Source organism: Kogia breviceps, chromosome 4 (genome assembly GCF_026419965.1).
Source record: "Kogia breviceps isolate mKogBre1 chromosome 4, mKogBre1 haplotype 1, whole genome shotgun sequence".
Taxonomy (NCBI): domain Eukaryota; kingdom Metazoa; phylum Chordata; class Mammalia; order Artiodactyla; family Physeteridae; genus Kogia; species Kogia breviceps.
Window position 1 is genome coordinate 177,399,663 of NC_081313.1, and position 24,073 is coordinate 177,423,735.

Genomic DNA, 24,073 nt, shown 5'->3' on the forward strand with positions numbered 1-24,073 from the left:
CTCTCCCTGGAAGAGGAGTAAACCTTCCCGCCCTACTGATGTTACTCTGGGCCATACGACTTGCTCTGGCCAATGAAATGTCTTCTTATCATCCCCAAGAAGAAACATGAGGAACCACTGAGTGGTCCTGCCATCTCTCTTTTCCTTCTGCCACAAGCCTGACACATCCCAAGGCTGGAGGTCTCCACCAGTGTGATTCCTGCAGCACCTTCTCCTTCCAGAAACTTCTTCAGCTGAGTTGAGGCCAATGCATGAAGGAGTTGTTTGTGAGATGTTGAGATGGGGAGTCATTTGTTACAGCAGCAATACTCAGCCCAAGGTGACTGATACAGGTCGTGTTGTGCTGGGATTTAAAGACCCAACCGAAGACCCCCCAAGACCAGGGTTAGAACTCAAGTTCAAAGTTCAGCCTGGGCCTGGAGGACAGTGATTCAAGACCTCCAAGAATAAGTCCATGACCTCAACCTCATTGACACCACTGAATTAGACAACCCAGGTAGCCACCTTACGTAAATTCATGGCGTGGCTCAGGAGGAGTTGGGGGGGGGCAGAAGCCCCTCCCCATAATCCCTAACCCTTGGAACTCCATTCCCTCTCCAATACCCTCTTTCCAGTTTCACAGCCCTTCAAACACGGAGCACACGTCACACCAGGCTCTGGAGTCTGGATCCTGCACCTGGCCACGTGTGCACAGGTGCTGTCTGGGCACTGGCTTACCTGGGGTTGGGGAGAGAACTAGGAAATGATTAGGTCCCCACCAGCTACTGGAACAATGGTTAAGAAGGTGAAGAAGGAGGCTTTACACTTAGACACAAACTAACTGTGCTCTCAAACAGGTGATTTATCTTTCTCTAGTTCAGAAAGGTGAAGTCACTTTTCCAACATGTGACAGCTAACTTTGTAAGGGCGGAGCTGACCTCAGAATCCTCCTGGAACCTTGGCCAAGATGCTCAACTGCCCACGAAGCTGGTTGTGAGATTTTACTAGATAACGTCTGTGAAGAGCTTACTATCGTAAGGTACCAGGCAACGTTGCATGTTCAACATGGGGGCTGCCTCCATCATCAGGGGGGGTGGAGTAATATTCACAAGTGTTAACTATTTTCCATCAAATTCATGTATTGCCCATGGCTCCTCCTCAGCCTTGGCCACCATCATTTTTTTTCTCCTAAGAGTTATTCCTGCAGGAGATTTACCAAAGAAGCACCTTCCTGGCTTTCGAACATCAAAAGCCTAATTAAAGATGCTGATTCTTGGCTTTTGAGCCCCCAACACCTAAGCCCTCAAGGGCTCTAGATAAAAGTCTGGCCAAAGTGGTTGCAGGGGACAGTGGGAGAGGGAAAAGGGAGGTTATCGCTCAAGGGGGATGGTTTCCCTTTTGCAAGATGACAATTTCTGGAGACTGGTTGTACAACAGTATAACATTCATTCCACTACTGAACTGTACAGGTAAAACAGGTTAGGATGGTAAATTTGATGTTATGTGTGTTCTGCAACAATTTTTAAAAATAATAAATTCTATTAAGCAAAAAGAAAGTCTGGCTATAGATGCAGAAAAGCATTCAGGCTGAGTCAACTTTTCCTGCAACAAAATAGATCATGGGGCTTCCCTGGCGGCGCAGTGGTTGGGAGGCCGCCTGCCGATGCGGGGGACACGGGTTCGTGCCCCGGTCTGGGAGGATCCCACGTGCTGCGGAGCGGCCGGGCCCGTGAGCCATGGCCGCTGAGCCTGCGCGTCCGGAGCCCGTGCTCTGCAACATGGGAGAGGCCACAGCAGTGAGAGGCCCGCGTACCACAAAAAAAATAAATAAATAAAAAATAAAAAGATCATGGTTTCCCAGTGTGGATGGGGGGAGTTGGGTGGGAAAGACAGTTAAACTCAGAGACAGGTCCAGAGATGCATCCCTATATCCTATTAGCCCAACCCCAGTCTAAACAGCTTCAGGATCAAGTGAAATTTGAGACATCGTCCTCCCCGAAAAAAATGCAGATATATGCAAATTCTGGAGTTTCTTTCAGAGGATTCAAAGCTCCTCAAGGATCCACAGACCACTGGTAGGATCCATGTGCCTTAGACCAATGGGTTCAAGACGTCTAAAAGACAGCCCAAAATTACAGGGCACCAAACAGAAGCAAAAACACTGGAAAGGCATTTGGATTCTCCGTGAAATGGTCATCAATCAGATTAAGCAGAGCTAAGTCTTGACGTCTGACAAAAAATAGGGGCTCTGCCATTCTGTGATACCAGATGAGGACTAAAGTTTCCCTGGAGCCCCCGGGGCCCCAGGATAGAGCAGGCTCTACGGAGTTTCCCCACACCCTGCGTATGGCAGCATCCATTGAGTAGGGATGGCTGCAAAGGACAGTGCAGACCGTGTCAGCACCCCATCCATAGCACCCCAGTACTGACAAGGTCCCTACAGGTCAGTGGCTCCAAATATGCCTGTGGTTCTCTGGCCACCAGAGAATGTACTGCCTACATACAAGCAGCTCTCAAGCAATGACGAATGGAAGTTGGTGGATAAATACCCCAGCTCCCTTGCCTCTCAACTCCAAGGCTTGTTCTATACTGACGTCCAGAGGTCCTGAATAAGGAGGAGCCCCCGTTTCCCAAAGCTGTCACCTCATCCATGCTCCCTGTGTCTCCCTCCCAGCTGCTTCCTTGGATCACCTCCCAGATAGATTTTGCACCCCCAAATCCTTGTCTCAGGCTCTGCTTCTGGAGCAGCTCAAGCTAAGACAGTGACTGTATAATTTATCATCCAAACCAGGACACTTTGGAGAATGGAAAGGATCGTGGTTAATAACTACGCCGGGGCCATAGCCAGGACTGTCCCGGGGGAATCAGGATGTAGTCCTTCCACTGAGCATTTAAGGGGAAACAGCCAGATGCACTGCATGAGCCAGGAGGGACGTGGAAAATGCAGAGGCACCAAAGATGAAACAGAAGGAATTACGTCTCAGCAGGAGGCAGTGATGGAAGATAACCACCAAGAACCAGCAGTCTTTCCAACACTCCAGTGCCAAAGCCTCTGGCACTGAAACCATGACCTTGGAGAGAATTGACTCAGGAGACCCAGATTCAACTGAGATGAAGTTTTTACCACTTAGCAGAACTGGAGAGGCTCCAAATAGTAATTATGTCCTATTACAGAAAAAAAAAAAAAATGAGAGTTACATTTTTGTGATCTGGAATCTGTGAGTGTAAATTGCTTTCCTGCCACGGGGGGGGGGTGTCCCATTTCATATTTCAGGTTTTCTTTTAAATGGCAGAGAAAGGTGATAGAGCTGGAAAGCAGGAATAAGTGAGGGGGCTTTTGTCTGTGTCCTAATGCCCTTTCCCATCCTTCCCTGCCCAGGTCTGACACAAGTCCATCCATTCATCATTTTATTAAAAGGTTGACTTGAGCCCTGCCTTCTCAAGGGGACCCAAGAGGAAATCAGTGTATTATAAATTAACCATGGCAGGGCATCATCCCAGGAGCCCTGCCAACTGGACGCTAGCCCTCCACAGTCCGTCCAGGACTCTCAGCCCTCCGAGACCTATCACAGCCCCGAGGCCCACTGCCTGCTTGTTCCAGGCTCAGAGCCTAGAGTTTCTCAACTCCCTGCCAATGTGCCAAAGCTCAGCAGTACTCAGAATAATCCTCTTCCACATAGTTGGAGGGGAACCAGCCAACCTGGAAAGAGACAGGGAAGTGGTCAGGGCAGCCTCTGCACGTTCTCCCACTGTTCCTCGACACACCAGGAAGGTTCCCTCCTACCTCAGGGCCTTTGCACCTGCCATACCTTCTACCCCAGAAAGTACCTCCCCTAGATACACCCTTGGCTGACCACTCCCACCTCCTACAGTCCTTTCCTTCCCTGTCACCTTATCAGTAAGGGCTTCCTAACCATCCTATTTAAAATTGCAAACCCCAGCCACCCCAACAGTCCTTATCACCACTTCCTACTTTTCCATAACACTTTTCACCATCTAATTGATTATACATGTGACTTATTTATGGGCTTCTTGTCTGTTTCCCCTCCCTTTACTACAACAGGCCATGGATTTTTTTCTGTCTTATTCACCACTGAGTTCCAAAAGCCTAGAATAGTTCCTGGCACACAGTAGATACTTAATAAATATTTGTTGAAAATATGGATGGATGACGCAAGAGGGAGGAGATGTGGGGACATGTGTATATGTATAGCTGATTCACTTTGTTATACAGCAGCAACTAACACACCATGATAAAGCAAATTTACTCCAATAAAGATGTTAAAAAAAAAAATGGGGCTTCCCTGGTAGCGCAGTGGTTGAGAGTCCGCCTGCCAATGCAGGGGACACGAGTTCGTGCCCCGGTCCGGGAAGATCCCACGTGCCGCGGAGCGGCTGAGCCCGTGAGCCGTGGCCACTGAGCCTGCGCGTCCGGAGCCTGTGCTCCACAACGGGAGAGGCCACAACGGTGAGAGGCCCACGTAGCACAAAGAAAAAAAGATGAATGGAATGATGGATGGATGGGTGGGTGGATGGATGGATGGATGGATGAAGTCTTTACATCCCAAACCTTCCTAAACATCCCCAAACCCCCCCTCAAGCCCTAACTGTTCTCTACCACACACTAAATTTACCCTCCAAGGTTCCTAAAACTGTTCACCTAAGCAATTATCTAGGTCACTTTTCACATGTTTCCCTCTGGTAGAACTGGAGCTTCTAACCAGTGTCTTTATCTTCATTCAACAAATGTTTTTTGAGAAACCAATACAAGCAAGGCAGTATTCTAGAGGCTAGGAATTCATCAGCAGATGAAATAAAGAATACTCTCTGCCTTGTGAGACAAAAATAAGAACCAGACAGAAACGTTTTTGAGAAAATTTGAGTTCCCTCCTGAAAGTCCAAATTCAGGCAGAAAAAAGATCACAAAAGGCAAAAGCGGTTGGTCTCAGTTCTGCCTTTTCATGCATTCAATAAATGTTGATTGACATACTATGTGATAATCACTGTTCCAGGCACTGGTGATACTGCAGTGAACAAGATAGAAAAATCCCTCCCTTTGTGTTCCCCAAACATGCCAATCACTCTCTCACCCCAGGGCCTTTGCACGTGCTGGTTCCTCTGGAATACTTTCCCACACCTCCCACCACCCATGACCTGGCTGACTTAACTCAGCCCTCAGTGATCAGCCTGGTCTCTCAGAAGGCGTCCTGACCTGCTCCCAGGATGAGCTGGGGTTCCTTGGGAGCTCCCAAGGTGCCTTATGATTCCCCATCTCAATCTCAACCACTCACTGTTGTAACTGCATGGTTACAGTTCTGTGCTTCTCACCAAACTATGAGTTTCAGAAGGGCAGTGATTGTACTGTGCTCATTTTTGTCTCCTTGGCTCCCAGCTAAATGCCCGACACATAGTAGGTGCTCAATAAACAAATGCAAGGTGCATAAATAAAATCTCTGTCCCTTCATCCCTTCCTACCAGGGAAGCCCTTCACATGAGCCCCTGCCCACTCACTCCACTCCATCATCCCATAGAGCTTCACTAGAGCCAGCTCACCCCACACCTTTTCCCTGGGGCTGCCAAACTCCGCTCCAACTCACCCGGCCATAGATCTCCCCTCGCCACCAGCCCTGCTGCCCCTTTTTGTTAAGGATCTTGATGATGTCACCCTCTTTGAGGGACAGCTCCGATCGGTCCCGGGCGCAGAAGTCATAGCGGGCTTTGGCTGTGCCAAAATACTTGGTGGTCCCTGCTGTGTGGGAGAGAGCAGAAGTGGGAAAGGGCCCTGGAGCAGCTTCCTTCCGCTGAGTGTTGGGTGCCCTGTGTCCTGAGAGTACACAGTTGCCTTCCCAGAATCATCCTTCTAGCCCAACCAGCATCCAAATTTAGAAAGTAATACCAGTTCTGATCTTTTAAATGTTCCGTATATATTCATAGTGAAAGAAACAGAAGAAAGATGTGGAAGTTCTCATTCTAGATACTATTAATTATACTAAAGAAGTCCAAGGGTTGAAAAAGAGAGGGAGAAAGATAAGAAAGGGAAAAACTTTTCAAAGTACAATGTTAAGTGATATTGTAGACTGTAAGATTAATTTGTAGTATTTCTGCAAATATGCTAAGATTGAACATCCAAATATTCACCAGGATGAATAAGTAACTTGCAGACAGATAGAAACATTTATTTGATTGGGTGATGAGAATAGGGATAATTTTGGTCTCAGTGTCCTAATGCTACGCTGGTGTTGCTTTTTCAAAAATATACCTTTTTAAGTGGTGAATTGTTATTTTAGTGGTAAACATTTTGACAATAATTAATTTAAAAATCCCTCTTTAAAAATTTTTTGGACATGTAAAAATTCAGAAACTCCACCACGCAGGCGACTTTTCTGAAAAACATACTCCAAAATGCACTCCAGAAAAATAAAATGTGAATCAGAATAAGAAATTTTAAAAATAAAGAAAAACACAGAAAACAAGAAATATAGACAGTCTAAATAATTCTTTATATTCAATTTGCAAAGTGAAATGCAATGGTGAAGAAAAAATTCCTAAAATATAAAGCATGACTGTTTTCATTCACAGCAAACTGTAGCCTACATTCTAAATAACTTCAACAAACCAGGTGAGTAAGAGATACAAAGGAAAAGGAAAGAAAGAGTGTACTGAAGGTCTTGCCTTTCTGTGGGAGGAGGTTATTGATACAAATTAATGCCTGATATTGATACAAAAATAAAGGCTTAAAATGTGTAGGTGAGGACATTTCTGGGTCCTAGTGTCCTCATCTTCCCAAATATGAAAGTAACAAACCCTTTCATCCAAGTAAATGGATATGCAAATCTCTCAAGAGCAAAGGGACAAACTGGAAGTGGGAATGAGTTCAAGCTGTTTCACAGATAGGACTTTTCCATGCCCACAGGAAGGAATGTCCACGGCACCCCCAAACTTTCCCTCCACAATGGGACAGAGCTGGCACAGCAGGCCCCCAGCTGGAGAGAGCCTACCTGGTGGTTTGCTGATGGCTCTCCTCTCAGGCTCCTTGAATGGGAACTGCAGGGTGGTGTCCAGTGACTTGAAGCAATCCTTCAGAGAATTCTGTTGGTAGAATTCTACCAGCTCCTGCAAAGAAAACAGCAGGACAGGTGCTCTCCCAGAGGGCCAGCCCACGATGGGGACACAGCTGGAAGGAGCCACATCCAACTCCTCATGTGAAACAGGTCCTCCTTCTGGCCTCCCTGGCAAAAGACGCCTTGAATGCTCCCCATGATGGGGAGCTCACTCTTTTCCTGGTCAGCCAGGACCATTTTATGGTGAAGAAATCACATTGTCTGAAGACAGTTCTCCTAACAGCCAGTTCGTTTCATGATAAATTTACCAAATAATCAACCTGTCTGATGACCAGCTCACCAAAACCAACCCTCCATGGGTGTCAAGAGCACTATTTTTTTACAAATAATTGTAATAAGAATAAATGCTGTTTACTAAGTACCTACTATGTGCTGGTCAGTGTGCAACCACACATCATCAAAATCTCCTAATAATCATGGGAGATGAAAACATTGATGAGTCCCCTATTTTATTCTTTTTTTTTTTTTTTTTTTTTTTTTTTTGCGTTACGTGGGCCTCTCACTGTTGTGGCCTCTCCCATTGCGGAGCCCAGGCTCCGCAGGCTCAGCGGCCATGGCTCACGGGCCCAGCCGCTCCACGGCACGTGGGATCCTCCCGGACCGGGGCACGAACCCGTGTCCCCGGCATCGGCAGGCAGACTCTCAGACACTGCGCCACCAGGGAAGCCTGAGTCCCCTATTTTATAAATGGAGAAACTGAGTCACAGAGAAGGCTCGTGCAGGGTCCCACAGCTGCAAAAGGGCAGATCCAGAATTCAGCCCCAGGCCAGGCAATAGAGTGTAGCAGCTAAGAGCTGGCCTCTATAATAAACTGCTCTGAATTCAAGTCCCAGATGTGTTGCGTTTATGAATATTTCTTCCACAAACCCTCAACCTGATTCTAAAAGTGGAGAAACAGTCAGGTGAACATTAACGCTCTGCAAAACAAAATGTCTTATGTTTGGTAGTTCTAGACTTCAAAAGTTCCGAAGTCATGAAAGACCAAAGAAAGAAATAAAAGACTGGGGAACTATCGCAAATGAAAAGAGACACTAAGGAGATGAAAGGAATGTGTGATTCTCCTGATTATATCCTAGGGGGAAAAGGTTATAAAAGACATAATTTGGGCAATCAGGGAGCTTGGAAAATGGGCTGTGTATTATAATAATAATTTTGTATCAATGTTCAACTTCCTGACTGTGATAATGATACAGTAGTGAGGCAAGAGAATGTCTTGGCTCTTTGATAGTCATGCTTAAGTACTTGTAGGAAGGATCATTGTGCCTGCAAATTACTCCTAAATAGTGCAGAATAAATGTGTGAGTGTGTGTGCAGAGAGAGAGAGAGAGAGAGGGAGAGAGAGAAAGCAAAAGAGGAAGAATATTAACAATCAGTAAATCCAGGTGAAAGGTCCACAGATATTCATGACACTTATTCCAGCAACATTTCAGTAATTTTTCAGAAATAAAAACTGGGGGGAGGCAAAATTTTCAGAGTAAAAAGTTTGGGGGCAAAATAGTTGTGGCATGAGTGAACAGTCCCTAACCTTTTGGGCAGTCAAAGCTCCACTGGAGGCTCAAGTGAAATTTGAGGTACCTTCCTCCAAAAACAATGCAGATATATGCAAATTTCTGGATTTTTCTTTCAGAGGATTCAAAGGATGCTCAAGCATCCACAGACCATGGGTAGGATCCATGTGCCTTAAACCAATGGGCTTAAGATGTCTCAAAGACAGCCCCAAATTATAGGGCACCAAATAGAAGCAAAAACACTTGCAAGGCATTTGGATTCTCTGTGAAATGGTCATTAAGCAGATTAGGCAGAGCTAAGTCTTGACATCTGACAAAAAGAGGGGCTCTGCCATTCTGTGATACCAGATGAGGACTAAATCTCAGTTTCCCCCACGTGTGAAATGGGAACTCAGAGAGTGAGTTGAGGGGATGAAACGCAGTCCTATCTATAATACATTTGGCACTCAGTAAGTGCTTTGTAAATGTTCACTGCTGCTACCGTTGTTGCCGTTATTATATTCTCAGTGTTGATGATTAGGAAAATGGGTTTAAAGCCAGTTGCTCCATTGTATCTCTTGGAGGGGCTGTTCTGAATGTAGGAAAGGGGGTCCCAAGGCGGAGCTCCAGAGAGGGTCCTACCTAGATTCTGGAAGGCTGGGTTTAGGGATACATTGGCCCTTACCATAAGCCCCCGGAAGGCCTTCTTCTCTGTAATCCGGTACAGTCCTTCTGCTGTCATGATTTTAATATGCTTCACCTCAACATTATACCTGGAAGCAGGGAAAGAGGGCGAGATGGTCACTGGGTCCTGAGTCTGGGAATTCAGGCCCATCTCCTGTCGAGTCTCAGCCCCATGCTACACACCCCCAACCATGGGAGAAGCGTTCTTGGCTACTTCAGGGAGGGGGTGACCACTGGAGCCCAACAGGATCCCTTCCCTGGAGCCTTTGCTGCTCCAAACCTTAATTTCTTCCTCCATATAACAGGAATCATCTTCCTTGACCCACGGGGTTGCTGAGAAGTCAAAGATACATCCTAAAGAAAGCACTGCTGTCGAGTAGACAGAATGAAATCTCCACTTCTGCTAATATGAATGACCACAGAATCTAAAGGATGTGCGAGAAGGGATCCATTTCCACCAATATGGAGAACCGCAGACTAGTTAGGACCAGGAAGAGGCATGAACTGGCAGAAGTGCTTCTGCCAATATGAAGAACTAGATAACCAAAAAAAAATCTCCTACTCAAAAAACCCCTAGAAATGCTGTGAAGAAAATGCTGAGCTCTCAAAAAAGTAAGGGAAATCCCCAGAGGCCAAAAATGAGGATGAAACTTAAAAGTACATGTCTTTTTACCCTTTTTTTTAAAAATTTTTGGCCACTCTACGTAGCTTGGGGAATCTTAGTTCCCCAACCAGGGATCGAACCCGGGCCCCATGCAGGAGAAGCACGGAGTCCTAACCACCGGACGGCCAGGAAATTCCCAAGGAGCGTATGTCTTAATCCCATAGAAACATGAGATGAGTTACTGGGTCCCTGCTGGGTAGAGAGGTGGCACTGAGACCCACCCACACCCCATAAGGGTGGACTGTCCAAAAGCTACATCCTCAGGAAAAGAGATGGTCTAGAAAAAGCCACCCATGAACACAGCAGGGACCATGTGAAAGCCTGTTTGTCTCAGACCCAAAACAGAAAAGTCACCCTTGAGAATTCATAACCTCAGGCCTACCCTCTTATGGGTTCAGCATTTATACTTAAACCACCTGTGTAGTCTGGGAAACTAAGGAATTAACCGAAAATCTTTTAACCTGAAAAAGAAATTAACTTGTTGGTGACTCCCAACAGAAGCAAATGCAAAACCTCTGGGGACCCAGGCAGCAAAGATACCCACAGGGAAAGCCCCACTTAAAAATCACAAGACCCAGTGACAAAACTGACAAGGAAACAAGTCACCACAAGCGAGAAGCTGCACCCAACAAACAGTAAGGCAGGAAAGCCAGGGTCTGCAAGACTTGGGTCCAGATTGCATTTCTGCCTCTTCCTAGGGTGTGCTAAATGCCTCCTGGAGCCTCGCTTAAGAAGCGTATCTCTTTGCTGTGGGTTGCCAGTCAAGTAAAAGAAATAAAGATTAAAAACACCTAGAACCCTGCAGGAGCTCAATAAAAGATAACTATCGTGACTGTACATTTCCTTTTTCTTAAGCACCTGCAGCGCCCAGGTCACAAGGGGAGATAGGTCGGGAAAGGAGGAATTACTTAATGCTGATGGCAAATTCTGCAGCATCTTTCACCCTCTGTCGCACCAAAAACGTCCCGTCCGAGCGGTTGGTGAGGATGCTTTCTGCTGCAGCGCGCTCCATGGGACCCGCGTACCTGTCAAGATACACCAAGGAGAAAGGTCCACACAGCCCCTATGTTGCCCTGTTGAGGCTGCTTTTCCCCCCAACCCCTGTGATTTCGTTTTAAGTTAATGACAGCCTGGGTCTAGCAGCGCCCTTAGACACCAAGGTAAACCTTGGGGGAGGCAGTGGCCAGAGTCCCGAAGCGGGCAGTGGCCATTAGATATCTGTAAGTCACACCCAAGGTTTCACCCCTGGATTGCAGGAGACAACTCAGTCCTTCGGGTGTGACTGTGTCTCAGTGTGACACAGTAAGAAATATATATTTGGTTTCTGCGCCCCCCACCCTTTCCTGGCAAGTAACTTCTAAACACTTCGGAATCTCCTAAGTGATAAGTGTCTTTTGTATGTTAATGAGATGACCGGGGGCTCTTTGATAGCCTCAGGATGGGGGCTGGTGGCCAGAAGAAACCACCACGTGGTTAGAGGGTTGGAACTTTCAGCCTCACCCCACCCCTACATATGGGGAGAGAAGAGGGGCTGGAGGTTGAGTTCATCACTAATGGCCAATGATTTAACCAATCTTGCCTACGTAATGATGCCTCAACCAAACCCCAACCAAATGGTTTTGGAGAGACTCCAGGTCGGTGAACACAGGGAGGTACGGGGAGGGTGCAAGCCCGGAGGGGGCGTGGAAGCTCCGCCCCCTTCCCCCCATTCCTTGCCCTCTGCATCTCTGATCTGACTGTTCCTGATCTGACTGTTCCTGAGTTGAATCTTTTCATAATAAACTGGTAATCTAGTATGGAAACTGTTTCTCCAAGTTCTCTGAGTTTGTGTTAGCAAATTACCAAACCCAAGGAGGGGGTTGTGGGAAAAAAAAAAACCCGCGTTTATAGCCGATGGGTCAGAAGTAGGGGTGGCCTGAGCTTGTGATTGGCTTCTGAAGTGGGTGATTGTCTCGTGGCACTGAGCCCGTAATCTGTGGGATCTGATGCCAACTCCAGACAAACAGTGTCAGAATTGAATTGAATTGTAAGACACCCAAGCTGGTGTCTGGAGAATTGGAGAATCGTTTGATGTAGGAAGAAAATCCCACACATTTGGTTTGAGAACTGTTGAGAGTGTGAGTATAGAAAAACAGTTGTTGGGTTTTCTTTCTTTTACTTGGAATTTGGCATGCCTGGCCAGGTATTTACTGAGTGTCCGCTGTCTGTCCACCTCTGTGGTCACCAGGACGGAAATAGGGTGAGGAGAGTGAGACATAGCCTCAGGTACAAAATTTAAAGGGCAAGCCAGAAAACTCAGGCATCAAGATAAATGATAACAAGTAAAATAAGTAGTATTTTAATGCAGTCGTTTTAAAGTGCAAAAACATCCGTCAAAGGAATGAAGTACTGGTATATTCTACAATGTAGATGAACCTTGGAAACATGATGCTGAGAGAAGCCAGTCACGTAAGGGCATGTACTGTATGATTCCATGTATATGAAACGTCAGAAGAACAGGCAAATCCTTAGAGAGAGAAAGTACATTAGTGATTGTCAAGGGCTGGGGGGTAGGGGATGGGGGTGATTGTTAAGGTGATGGGGTTTCTTTTGGGGGGGTGATGAAAATGTTTTGGAGCTAGAGAGAGGTGAATTTAGTACATTGTGAATTAAATAGATTGGGCTCGCCAAAAAGTTCGCTCGGGTCTTTCCGTGCAGAAAAACCTGAAAGAATTTTTTGGCCAGCCCAATAGATGTGAAAAATAAATAAAGATGAGACTATGAATATTTTATGCTGTAAATGTAAATATAGGACATAAATAACATATATTAATTATAGATAATATATAATTATGTATGATATATCAATGTGGACATGAATATATTTATGGCATAAATATAAACATAAAAAATATAACTACAGATAACACAATTATAAATAATATATAAATATGAATATGAATGTGTTTATGCTATTAATGTAAATACATAATATATATATTAATCATATACTATATAATTATAGATAATATATGTGGGAATATGAATATCTTTGTGCCATAAATTTAAATATATAACATAAATAATATATACGAACTATACACAATACATTTATGATATAAAATATGAATTATTTATTATATATAAATACAAATATGTTTATGCTATACATGTAAATATGTAACAACATATATTAATTCTATACTATATAATTACAGATAACATGTAAATGTGAGTAGGACTATATTTATAAGTGTGAATATAACATAAATAATGTATGTTAATTATACATAATGTATAATATAGATAATGCATAAATATGAATACAAATATATGCTATAAATATATAACATAATATGTATTAATTTCAATAATACATAATTATATGATCTATAAATGTGAATATGTAATATAAATGTAAATATTAACATAAATGCCACTTTGGTTAGTTTTATGAAATTTAATTTCATAAAATTAATTTCAAATTAATTTTATGAAATTTACATTTCATAAAATTAATTTCAAATTAATTTTATGAAATTTACATTTCATAAAATTAATTTCAAATTAATTTTATGAAGTTTACATTTCATAAAATTAATTTGAAATTAATTTTATGAAGTTTACATTTCATAAAATTAATTTGAAATTAATTTTATGAAATTTACATTTCGTGTAAATTTCACCTCAATTTTTAAAATAAATTCAAAAAAATCTGTGATGAGCAAAATGTCAAAATTTTAAATAAGGACAAGATCTGACTCTGCAGTTGCCTGATTCATCACAATTCACCTTTCCCTACTCCCAGCCCTGTCATATCCTGTGTCTTTATTTACGGTTTTGGTATTTTGCTCATCACAGTTTTTTCTGCCTTGCTCTCGATTTTTTTAAATATTGCATTACAGTCGCATGGATCTCGATGCCTGAGCTGTTTGGCACCCCCTTAAATGTTGCACCCAAAGTCAGGGTCTCACTCTCCTCAATCCAGTTCCGGCCCTGGTGGCCTGGTGACAACACGTGGCAGGGCCCAGGCAGAGTGAGCGCAGCCTCAGGTGACCAGGATTTAAATCCTGGCTCTGCCACCTAGCTGCTCCGTGACCTCGGGAACTGAGTTTGCTACTTTGAGCCCCAATTTCCTTTTCTGCAAAGAGGAGATAAACCTGCCCATCACAGAGGGACATTTTTGACGAACGGCAATAATGCAGCTGGTGCACCTCATACATGGTGGGCATTCATGACACGGGTGTGTTATTATGCCCTTTGTGTAATAAGGTCAAGCTCTGGAGTCAGGCAAGCTTGGGTTCGAATCCGACCTCCTTCACTTCCTCACTTTGTCATACAGAACAAATCACGTGTCCTCTCTGAGCCTCGGTTTCCTCCTTTGCAGAAAGAGAGTAAGAATAACACGTACTTCAAAGCGTTACTACCAAAATTGAATGTGTCCCTGAAGTGCTGCTACACGGTCATAAAAACAATACCGTAGCATGTCCGAATCCAAGATGCCAATGATGGTAAAATTCACTGTGCTTTCGTGGGCAATTAAGAAATAAAAATTACTACCCATAAAAATCAGGCAGAAGACTCAGACACCACTCATTGTAAGAGCCATTCCAACGCCAGAGATGTTAAAACGTGGGGGAGAAAAACGTGTATTTTAGAATGCATGAAATGCAGTCATAACAACAAGTGCTAATAATAACAGATAATAAAGCGCTTTTTGCGTGCCAGGAACAGAGCTGAGCGCTTTAAAGGCTCATGGAAACCACCTAACAGCCTCATGAAGCACATATTATTAATCTGTTTTCCAGAGAGGAAAGCTGAAGAACAGAGAAGTTGAGTTACTGGCCAAAGGTCACAGAACTGGGTAATATTGGAGTCAGGATTTGAACCCAGGTCAGTGGGCTCCAAAGCCACACTGAAAACCTCCATCCCTCACTGCTCTATCAGTAGTAGGTGCTCAAAAAAACGGGGGGGTGGGGGTAGGGAGAGGGAACTGCCATTATATCATCACCATCATTTTCCTTCCAGTGAGAACATAATGTCCCAAAGTCAGGGACCTTCTTTTGTCTGTTGTCCCCTCAGCAGCCCCCAGCATAGGGCTGGAGCCAGCAGTTAATGCCCAAGGTTTGAAGAATGACTAACTGATTGGTTGGTAGCCCCCATCCCCACCCCAATGCCCAGCCCAGGCATCCACCCCAAAGCACTCCAAGCTGAAAATTAAAAAGGTGTTTCTACTTACCAGAGATGAACAGACAGGTCCTGAGGGGGACCCTGGGGACACAAAGACCAAGACTCAGGGCAAAGGGTCCAGCACGCAACAGGCTTCAGGGCACTGCATTCATTCATTCATTTTTTCCACTATCATTTATTGGGGGCCTATTATGTACCAGGCACTGTGCGCTTCACTGGAAATACAGTCCCAGAATCCAGGGGGAGAAATCGGTCCACCCTCAAGTGAATCCGCTTTAAAGAGGCAGCTACGTTTGTAGGCAGAAATTGGAGAGATGTTCAGATCTTGGCTTCTGAATGCCATGTTCCAATGAAAGGACCCGGGCTCATTGGGGAAATGGTTGATTCCAAGAGTGGGGCAGAAAAAGTACAAGAGAAGTCTGCTATTGTGCTAGAAAGTAAGGAAGGGCTCAAAGAATGATGGGGACAGGTCAAAAGGACAGAAGAGCCAGCCTGAAGGGGCTCCCATCGGTCAAGGGTGGGACAATTTTAAAATAAAAATCCAGGAACATCTCCTGAGATAGATAACACACAGATACATAGATAGACACATAGAAGATTGGTCGATAGATACATAGACACAGATACACGGAAAAATACAAAGATGCTTATTAGATAGATACATAGATGATTGATAGATACACAGATGATTGATAGATACATACATACAAAGATGATTGACTGATACACAAATACACAGATAGATACATAGATGATTATTAGATAGATATATAGATGATTGATAGGTAGATAGATACATAGATGATTGATAATACACAGATATAGATGGATACACAGATAGATACATAGATAGATGATTGGTAGATACACAGATACATAGGTACACAGATGATTGACAGATACATAGATACAAAGGTGATTGATAGATACATAGATGCATACATATATAATACCTAGATATATAGATTAGAAGAGACAGTTCTTCTTTACAATAGAATATCTGCTAATAACTTCACAGGAAATGATGGAGTTGGAAATTCATAATGTAACTCCGCAGTGGAGAAATGATCCCAAGCCAAATAAAAAAAAATTCAGATATTTTTGGGAAAAGTATAAACATGTACTCTGGATTACATAAGATATAATGATTTATATTATATATAATAATTTATATAATAGTATAATGTCCTTGTTGAATTTCATGTTTTTAAAAATCATGCTATGATTATACAAGAGAAGGTTCCTGTTCTTGGGAGATATTCAGAGATGAAGGAGAAATACGTCTGTAAACTTACTTTGAAGTATCTCAGGAAAAATAAATAATAGACATTTTTTAAATAAATAAATTGTGCAGAGAAAGAAGATAGAGCAAATGGGACAAAATGTAAACAGGTAGTGAATCTGAGTAAAGGATGTATGGAAGTTCTTTGCATTATTCTCAGGACTTTTCTGGAAGTCTGAAATTACATAAAATGCAAGCAACAAAAACGGGACTTTCTCTCTGCAGGCTCCTAGGAGGGCTGTGAAGCAGGCAGCAGGGTCATGAGGGAGGATAAGGTTTGGGAAGAGTGGGGAAGATCTGAAGTCATCATCAGGAAGAGGGAATCAGGGGCTTCCCTGGTGGCGCAGAGGTTAAGAACCTGCCTGCCAATGCAGGGACACGGGTTCGAGCCCCGGTCCGGGAAGATCCCACATGCCGCGGAGCAACTAAGCCCGTGCGCCACAACTGCTGAGCCTGCGCTCTAGAGCCAGCGAGCCACCACTACTGAGCCCATGTGCCACAACTGCTGAGCCTGCGCTCTAGAGCCCATGAGCCACAGCTACTGAGCCCGTGCACCTACAGCCTGTGCTCCACAACAAGAGAAGCCACCGCAATGAGAAGCCCGCGCACCGCAAGGAAGAGTAGCTCCCACTCGCTGCAACTAGAGAAAGCCTGCGGGCAGCAACGAAGACCCAACGCAGCCAAAAATAAATAAATAATTAATAATTATTTTAAAAAGATGAGGGAATCAGGGGCGCAGGGAACAGGTGAAGAAGGACAAGGGCCGGACAGAGTGGTGGGCAGGTCTGTTCCCAAAAGCTGAGCAAGGAGGCACGGGGCGGGGGGAGTGACCCTGTAGAGGACTCCATTCGGTGCCCCAGAAGGAAGGCAGGGGTTGGCCAACCTTCCGGACACCTGCTCCTTCTCCTGATGATGGAGAGGATCTTCATACAAGAAAAAACAAAGAGAAAAGGTCTGGTCATCCTTCCCAGGGTGGCCCCCTCTCTGGGCTCAGTCATTGAAGTAGGGAGTGACTTGCCATGATGGGCGGCCCCCTCCTGATCTCAGGAGTGTCTCCCCAACGCTGCAGAGGGTCTCAGGACCCTCTCTGAACTCCCCTGCCCTCTCTCCAACCAGACTTGAGACACTCACATGCACGTAGGGCTTGACCCTGTTACAGGGAAACCAGCCGACTTCGTTGGTAGACGTATTCCTGCCCTAAGAAGATGGAAGGGAAAGATGGACAGAGAAGTTACAGGCATCAACATGTGTGTGTGTGTGTGTCCATCTTTCACCCAGCGGCCACTCGGCTTGGCCATCTATCTCTCCACGGCCTGGATGCCCAGAGAGGTGTCAATCAGTATCAACTTCCTGGGAAGACCACCAGCTCGGAAGGGCCAGGCCAGCCCCAGAAATTCCCATCGACGTCACTCTCCCCAGAGCAGCCACGTCCAGTTGTGCCATGAGGCCATTCCCAAGGTCACCTACACCCTGACCCCCATGCTCAGGTCCTTCTCCATCACTCCCACGGCCCCAGCCTGTACCTCCCACCAGTTTTGTTCGGCTTCGGCCTTGGTGAGCTCCACAATGTCTCCGGCGCTGAGGCGTAGAAAAGGTCCAATGGCTCCAGGGGGTGGAGGCAGCCCATAATACTCCTGGCACACCTCCATCTTGGGCAGGCCTGGAGGGGAGGGGAGGTGGTGATACAGCACGGCTGGTAGCCCGGGGGCTTTCAAACCTGAGTCTCCCCACTCACCAAGACGGCGAAAATTAAAAAGACAGACAATACGGCAATACCAAGTGATGGCGAGGACGCGGAGCAACTGGAAGTCACCTGGATTTCTGGATTCTTTTTTTTTTTTTTTACTCGAAGAAGTTTTTAATATGAAAATATTTTAAATAATTTTTTTGGCAAAAACAGGGAGGGTGGCCACCACCCCATAGCCCATTCCTACATGGCTGTAGGAATCCACTTTGGAAAACTCTTTGGCTGTATCCACTAAAGCTAATGCCACTCCTGATATATCAGCAAGAGAAATGAAAACAGAGGTCGCAGAGAGTCATAGACAAGAATGTTTACAGCAGCTCTCTTCACAAGAGCCAAAACAATTGGCAACAAACCCAATGTGCTCAAGAAGATGGATAAACACAGCACAAAATACAATAAGCAACGAAAAAGAACAATGACTGCTTCAAGCAACCACACTAATATGCAGTAACTGAGTCCCTGCTGTACAATTTCATATGTATGAAGTTCAAGGGCAGGCAAAACCAATCTATGATGATAGAGGTCAGACAGTGGCTCCTCTGGGAGGCAGGATGGACCAGCAGCGAGTAGGACCAACTCCATCCAGCAAAACTTTCTGCGATGATGGAAATGTTCTCTACATTAATCTGAATGGTGGTTACATGGGTAGAAATTCAGTGAGCCATACATTTGAGATTTATTCATTTTATACACCTTATGGCATGTATTTTCTATCTCAATAGAAATATTTCAAAAAGAGCAAAAAAAGAAATATTTCCATCTCCATAGAAAATTATATATATATATATTTATATATATAAAATGGATATGAGCAAGTGTATATATGTGTACATATATGAACATATATGTATTGGCTATGCTTAAATATATATATACACACTCACATACACTCATATATATTTCCTCCTATTGAGGACATTTGGGTTGTCTGGTTTTTGACCAATAAAGCTGATATATACATGTTTGTATAAAGCTGATTTTATACATATGTATTATTATATTATATATATATAGTGTGTGTGTGTATATATATATATATATATATTCCTGCTATTGAGGACATTTGAGTTGTTTCTAATTTTTGACTATTAAAATAAGACTGATGTATCTACATCTAGCTGTGGATATAGAACTACAGCTAGATATCTATCTATGTAGTATCAGGATAGATAGATAGATAGATAGGTAGATAGATGATAGATCGATCTGAAACTAAATCTTTACACTGATTCTGTACGACAGACTATGAGCAAAGGGTTTATTTTTCTTGGCCACACCAAGTTCTTTAATAATGCCTTGCCGTCCTGCTTCCTAGCCTTCGTACATGCGGTTCCCTCTTCCTGGAACACTCCTGCCATCCTCATCTGTCTGACTCCTCCTTATCCCTCAAGTGTCCACTTTAATGCCACCTCCTTTGAGAAGCCCTCCCTGAAGGCTCAGATTCATCAGGTCCCGCGGTTGAATGCTCTGGAAAACCCTCTACTTCGCCCACCTCAACTGGAATGACTTAGGCAAAGTCTGTCTCCTGCTACCAGCCTGGGAGCTTTGGAAGGACAGGAAGCACACTGTTTTTAGTCCCCATTTGCCCCAGACAATATATACAGTAGATGCTGAATAAAAATCACCCATCACGACCGTGATCCCACAAACACCATTAATATATACCAAAATCCAGCCTTTCCCCACTGCCGTTGGGCTAAAAAGAACCCTGGCTTTGGGCCAAACCCTGCATCTCCTGCAACCATCCAGTTGGATTACACTTTGCTGAAACTACTCCATTATGATAAAATTTTGTGATACAGAATCAGTAGGAGAAGGGATGAGGTATGCCCAGCCAGCGAAGACTACAGATGGAGTTTGTCAGCGAGGAAAAAAAAAGGGGGGGGGGGCGGGGGGCGGTGAATAATAAAAGTGAATGGGGAGGAGGGATAAATTGGGAGTTTGGGGTTAATGGATACACACTACTATATACAAAATAAACCTCAAGAACCTACTGTATAGCACAGCGACGTATACTCAATATCTTATATCACTGGATCAATATAGTAATAAATTATAATGGAAAAGAATCTGAAAAATATATATATATATAACTGAATCACGTTGCTGTACACCTGAATCATTGTACATCAACTACACTTCAGTTTAAAAAACACGTATATACATAAAAATGTGAATGGGAGAGAAAGAGCATCTAAACAAGGATGTCTGTGTTCCGTGCACCCCCTTCACAGTGTTTGAGCAAAGCTAGTAAAGAATTTGAGTTCGTTATTTATAAATTCCTTTGGGGTTTCTAGGACTGGAACAAATGCTTTATAAGCAGGGCATTATGTGGTCATTAATATAATTGTTGAGATCCGCCCCTGGGTCAGCATCACTGAGGCAGACTAGATTTATTTCTGCCCCCCACAGCGCCCCCTTCTGACTCACCCAGCTCGTTCCTCTTTTTGTCGTGAGCCCGCCGATGTGGCTTATCCTGGAAGAAGAGACCAAGACAGCAAGTATTGCTACCTGTGCCCAGCCTGAGGGCTCCTCAGCCCTTATCTGAGCGCCCAGCAAAGAGCCATGCCCACTGCCAAGGGCCCCCGGGTCCTGCCTTCCCTATCCACCCCCCTGATTTTCCACGCCCAGAAAGGAGCATGGGGGTCTTACCTTCTTCATAGTTCCTGCAAAATCTGTGAGCGGGTAAAGGAAATACTAGTTAGAATGGGAACCCCCCCACCCTCCCTACAGAAGCAAGTCCACCTCCCAACTTCAGTCTCCTGGTACCTTGCCCGTGTCGACCACATGGAGGGACCCTCCCCAGGCACTCCTTGTGTGCAGGTGCACGGCACCGCTGGCAGCGGTAGCCCTGATAGAAAGTGCCTCTGGGATGCAGGGAGAAGAGAAGGCAGAGAGTCAGTGATGTTGAATGAACACAGCCAATCGTTTTACCAACAACATAAAGGGCCCCTTTGTGTTCTCTTTAGAGCAGGACAGAGATGAGAAGCTAAGCTAAAGGTCAAAGGAGGGCCTCCCCCCTCCCAACTCAGGGCCATGACAGCCAGGGGAGCACCCCGCCCCCACCAAAGAGAAAGAGCCAACCCAGCCCAGGACCCAGGTCCATCCTCCCAGACTCCCACCTCAGCAGCATCTGGCAAGCCTTGCAGGACGTGGTCTCCTCAAAGGAAAACATCTGGAAGTCATGCCCGTTGGCAGCGGCGTTCTCGGGGTAGATGTTGGAGCTGGTGAGGGAAGATAATTCCATGCAACGGAACAGGATTCAGCCATAAAGGGGAATGAAGTACCAACACAGGCTGCAATGTGGATGGATCAAGACTTCATTCTTTTTTATGGCTGAATACTATTCCAATTGCATGGATATTCCCTCTTGTGTTTGCCCACCCATCCATTGATGGACATTTGCATTGTTGCCACCTTTCGAACATGAACATGGGTGAAGACAGAACGCGGATTAGTGGTTGCCAGGGGCTGGGGGCAAGGAAATGGGGAGTGATCACTTAATGGTTGCAGGGTCTCCTTTGGGGTGGATGAAAATGTTCTGGAACTGGATAAAGGTGATGGTCACACATTGTGAATGTACGAAATGCCATTGAAATGTACACTTTAAAATGGCTATGTTTGGGGAACTCTCTGCTGATCCAGTGGTTAGGAGTCTGTGCTTTCACTGCCAAGGGACTGGGTTCGATCCCTGTGGGGGAACTAAGATCCCACAAGCTGCGCAGCACAGCCCCCCCCCCAAAAAAAAGTCTAAGTTTTTGTTATGTGAATTTCACCTCAAGGAAAAGAAGGAGGAGGAAGATAAGGAGGAAGGATTTTCAGGCTGGCGACTGAAGCTCACGAAGACTCGGCATTCTGGCGATGCAGACAGCCTTAAAGGACTGTCCTTCTCATGTCTCAGATGAGGAGACTGAGATTCAGAGTGGTCCCATGGCAGAGATGGATGACAGCACAGAACTGCCTCCCAGATCCTGCACCCAAACGATGCAGTCCCCCGAGGATAGAAAGATGGAGGAGGAGGGGCTCTTACATGGCCATCTCGAACTGCTCCATCCACTTCTTCTTCAGTTCTCGTGTCTTGAAGAACAGCTCATAGCCCTGGGCACCCTGGTCCTCAATCAGGAGGAACATGTGAGTCCACTGCAGGGAAGCAGGGTTGAAAATGAAGGCACCTGCTCCGAAGAGGGTGGGACCACACGCCCATCGACCCTACCACCGTGGGGAGAAAAGGGTCAAGCCAACTACAGCCTGTCTGCTCCCAGGAGAGCCATGCATGGGTTACCATGCAAAGGGCTGCCCAGGAGAAGCAAATACACACTCACCAATCTAAAATCACACAACACACGCGCTGGCATTCCAAAGGCCAAGTGGAGAGCTCAAGCTGCACCGAGGCTCCCCAGCACTGAGGGTCCCCAGTTGCAGCCTCCAAGCCTCACCTTCTTGTTGTCCCGCTCTCCGGAGGAGTCATCTCTAACCTGGAAGCTGTGCAGGTTCACAAAGTCCTTGAGGTCGTAGGTGTCCCCTCGGCGCTTACAGATGAGCAGAGCTTTGTCGAGCAGGAAGGCGTACCTGGAAGCAGCTGGGTCAGGTGCCCCTGTCGGGCTCCTCCTTAAGTCCCCACCAGCTCTCTGCCTGATCCCCTTCCACCTTCCGGGCCCCCGCCCTGCTGTCCATCTCGGATTCCTGCCCTTTTCCTCCTCTGTGTCCAACGTGGCCATGCCTACCTCACCCACGTGATCCTTACAGGTCCTGCCTCCTGTCGTTCTTGGCTCCACCCACGCATCCAGGCTGGCTCTGCCCCGCCTCTCCATTTGGGCTCCACCCACTGGTCTGTGTGGCCTCACCCACCTGTCTATCTAGAAATAGGGCCAAGGCCCTGCCCAGGCTCCACCCCAGATCCGTGTTGGCTCCGCCCACCTGTCCATCTTGGAGCGCCGCTCCACGGAGGTGATCTTGAGCTCGCCATCGATCTTGGGTCGGCCATAGTGGGCCAGAGACTGGTCCTACACAGCAAACGGGGTGTCTGGTAAGGGGCCCCGCGGGAGACCAAACCCCCTCCCCACGTGGCCACGCCCCTGGCCATCCCCTCTCCGCCCCCTCACCAGGTTCTCGATGGACAGCTGGAAGTTGGTGATCTGCCTCAGCGTCTCGTTGTCCCGCTTGACCTCGTTCACGCACTGTGCCAGGTCCTGGGGGTGGGGGAGGGGTGAGCCTGGGCACCGCCCCCCCCCCCGACTCGGCCCAATCCCCCAACCTGGCCGAAGACAGGGGGTCAGCCCCCAGCAGCGGCTGGCAAAAGGATGTCACTGTCCCCAACGGGGACGCTGCGAATAACTCACTCGGCGAACAGGTGTGTCCCCGTGCGGTGGAGGCAGGGGTGGCCCGTGGGTACGGCCGCGCCTGGATGGTACTCAGTGACTTGAATGCGTGCGGGTCTGTGTGTCCCCGTGCCCCCTGTGTGGGACCACTCACCCTCATGGCATCCAGGGCGAGCCGCAAGTTCTCCTTCTCCGTTGCGTCCTGCGTGTGTTTCACCAGCTCCTGCGTGACCCACGGAGACGTATGTCACCCGGGGCCTGCCCTCTCATCCTGGGGAGCCTTGCAAACAAGCCTGGCCCACCAGCTGCTTCTTCCTCTTTCTGCTGTCCCTGGAGGCATGGCCCCAATGACCCCACCCCGAGAGGGGAGCCGAGCCCCCAGGAGCCCTTGCTCCCCCTTGGGCACCTGGAGAAGGAGGTGATATTTGAGGACCCGCTGCATGGGCACCATCAGCAGGTCCCGTAAGGTGAACCTCCCGTTGTTCGCTCGCTGAGAGCATTCCTGAGAGATTGGAGAAAGAGGTGAGTGAGAAGAGGCAGGTGGGGATTTTTCTAGAACCTGAAGCTTCGTCTCTCCCCCAGGGAAATAAGGAAGAATGCCACGGGGTGAGGGGTGGCTTAA

General features: G+C 46.1%; 1 protein-coding gene across 2 annotated transcripts in view; it reads right to left on the reverse strand.

Annotated features, from left to right (window-relative positions):
* Positions 1-3,374: 3,374 nt before the first annotated feature.
* The window catches only part of VAV1 (vav guanine nucleotide exchange factor 1), a 53,056-nt gene continuing 32,357 nt past the window's right edge, over positions 3,375-24,073 (reverse strand). The window contains exons 10-27 of one of the 2 annotated variants that reach the window (XM_067032993.1): positions 23,858-23,953; positions 23,606-23,674; positions 23,236-23,322; positions 23,051-23,136; positions 22,570-22,702; positions 22,164-22,273; positions 21,256-21,357; positions 20,903-21,000; positions 20,786-20,808; positions 20,564-20,609; positions 17,910-18,046; positions 17,518-17,583; positions 15,154-15,185; positions 10,844-10,960; positions 9,273-9,360; positions 6,978-7,092; positions 5,577-5,725; positions 3,375-3,679 (exon numbers count right to left, since the gene is read on the reverse strand). In XM_067032993.1, coding sequence (XP_066889094.1) covers positions 3,626-3,679; positions 5,577-5,725; positions 6,978-7,092; positions 9,273-9,360; positions 10,844-10,960; positions 15,154-15,185; positions 17,518-17,583; positions 17,910-18,046; positions 20,564-20,609; positions 20,786-20,808; positions 20,903-21,000; positions 21,256-21,357; positions 22,164-22,273; positions 22,570-22,702; positions 23,051-23,136; positions 23,236-23,322; positions 23,606-23,674; positions 23,858-23,953 — 1,608 coding nt within the window. In that variant the 3' untranslated portion in view covers positions 3,375-3,625. Of the gene's footprint in view, positions 3,680-5,576; positions 5,729-6,977; positions 7,093-9,272; positions 9,361-10,843; positions 10,961-15,153; positions 15,186-17,517; positions 17,584-17,909; positions 18,047-20,563; positions 20,610-20,785; positions 20,809-20,902; positions 21,001-21,255; positions 21,358-22,163; positions 22,274-22,569; positions 22,703-23,050; positions 23,137-23,235; positions 23,323-23,605; positions 23,675-23,857; positions 23,954-24,073 lie in introns of both variants that reach the window. The other variant, XM_059062670.2, reaches the window with a different exon arrangement.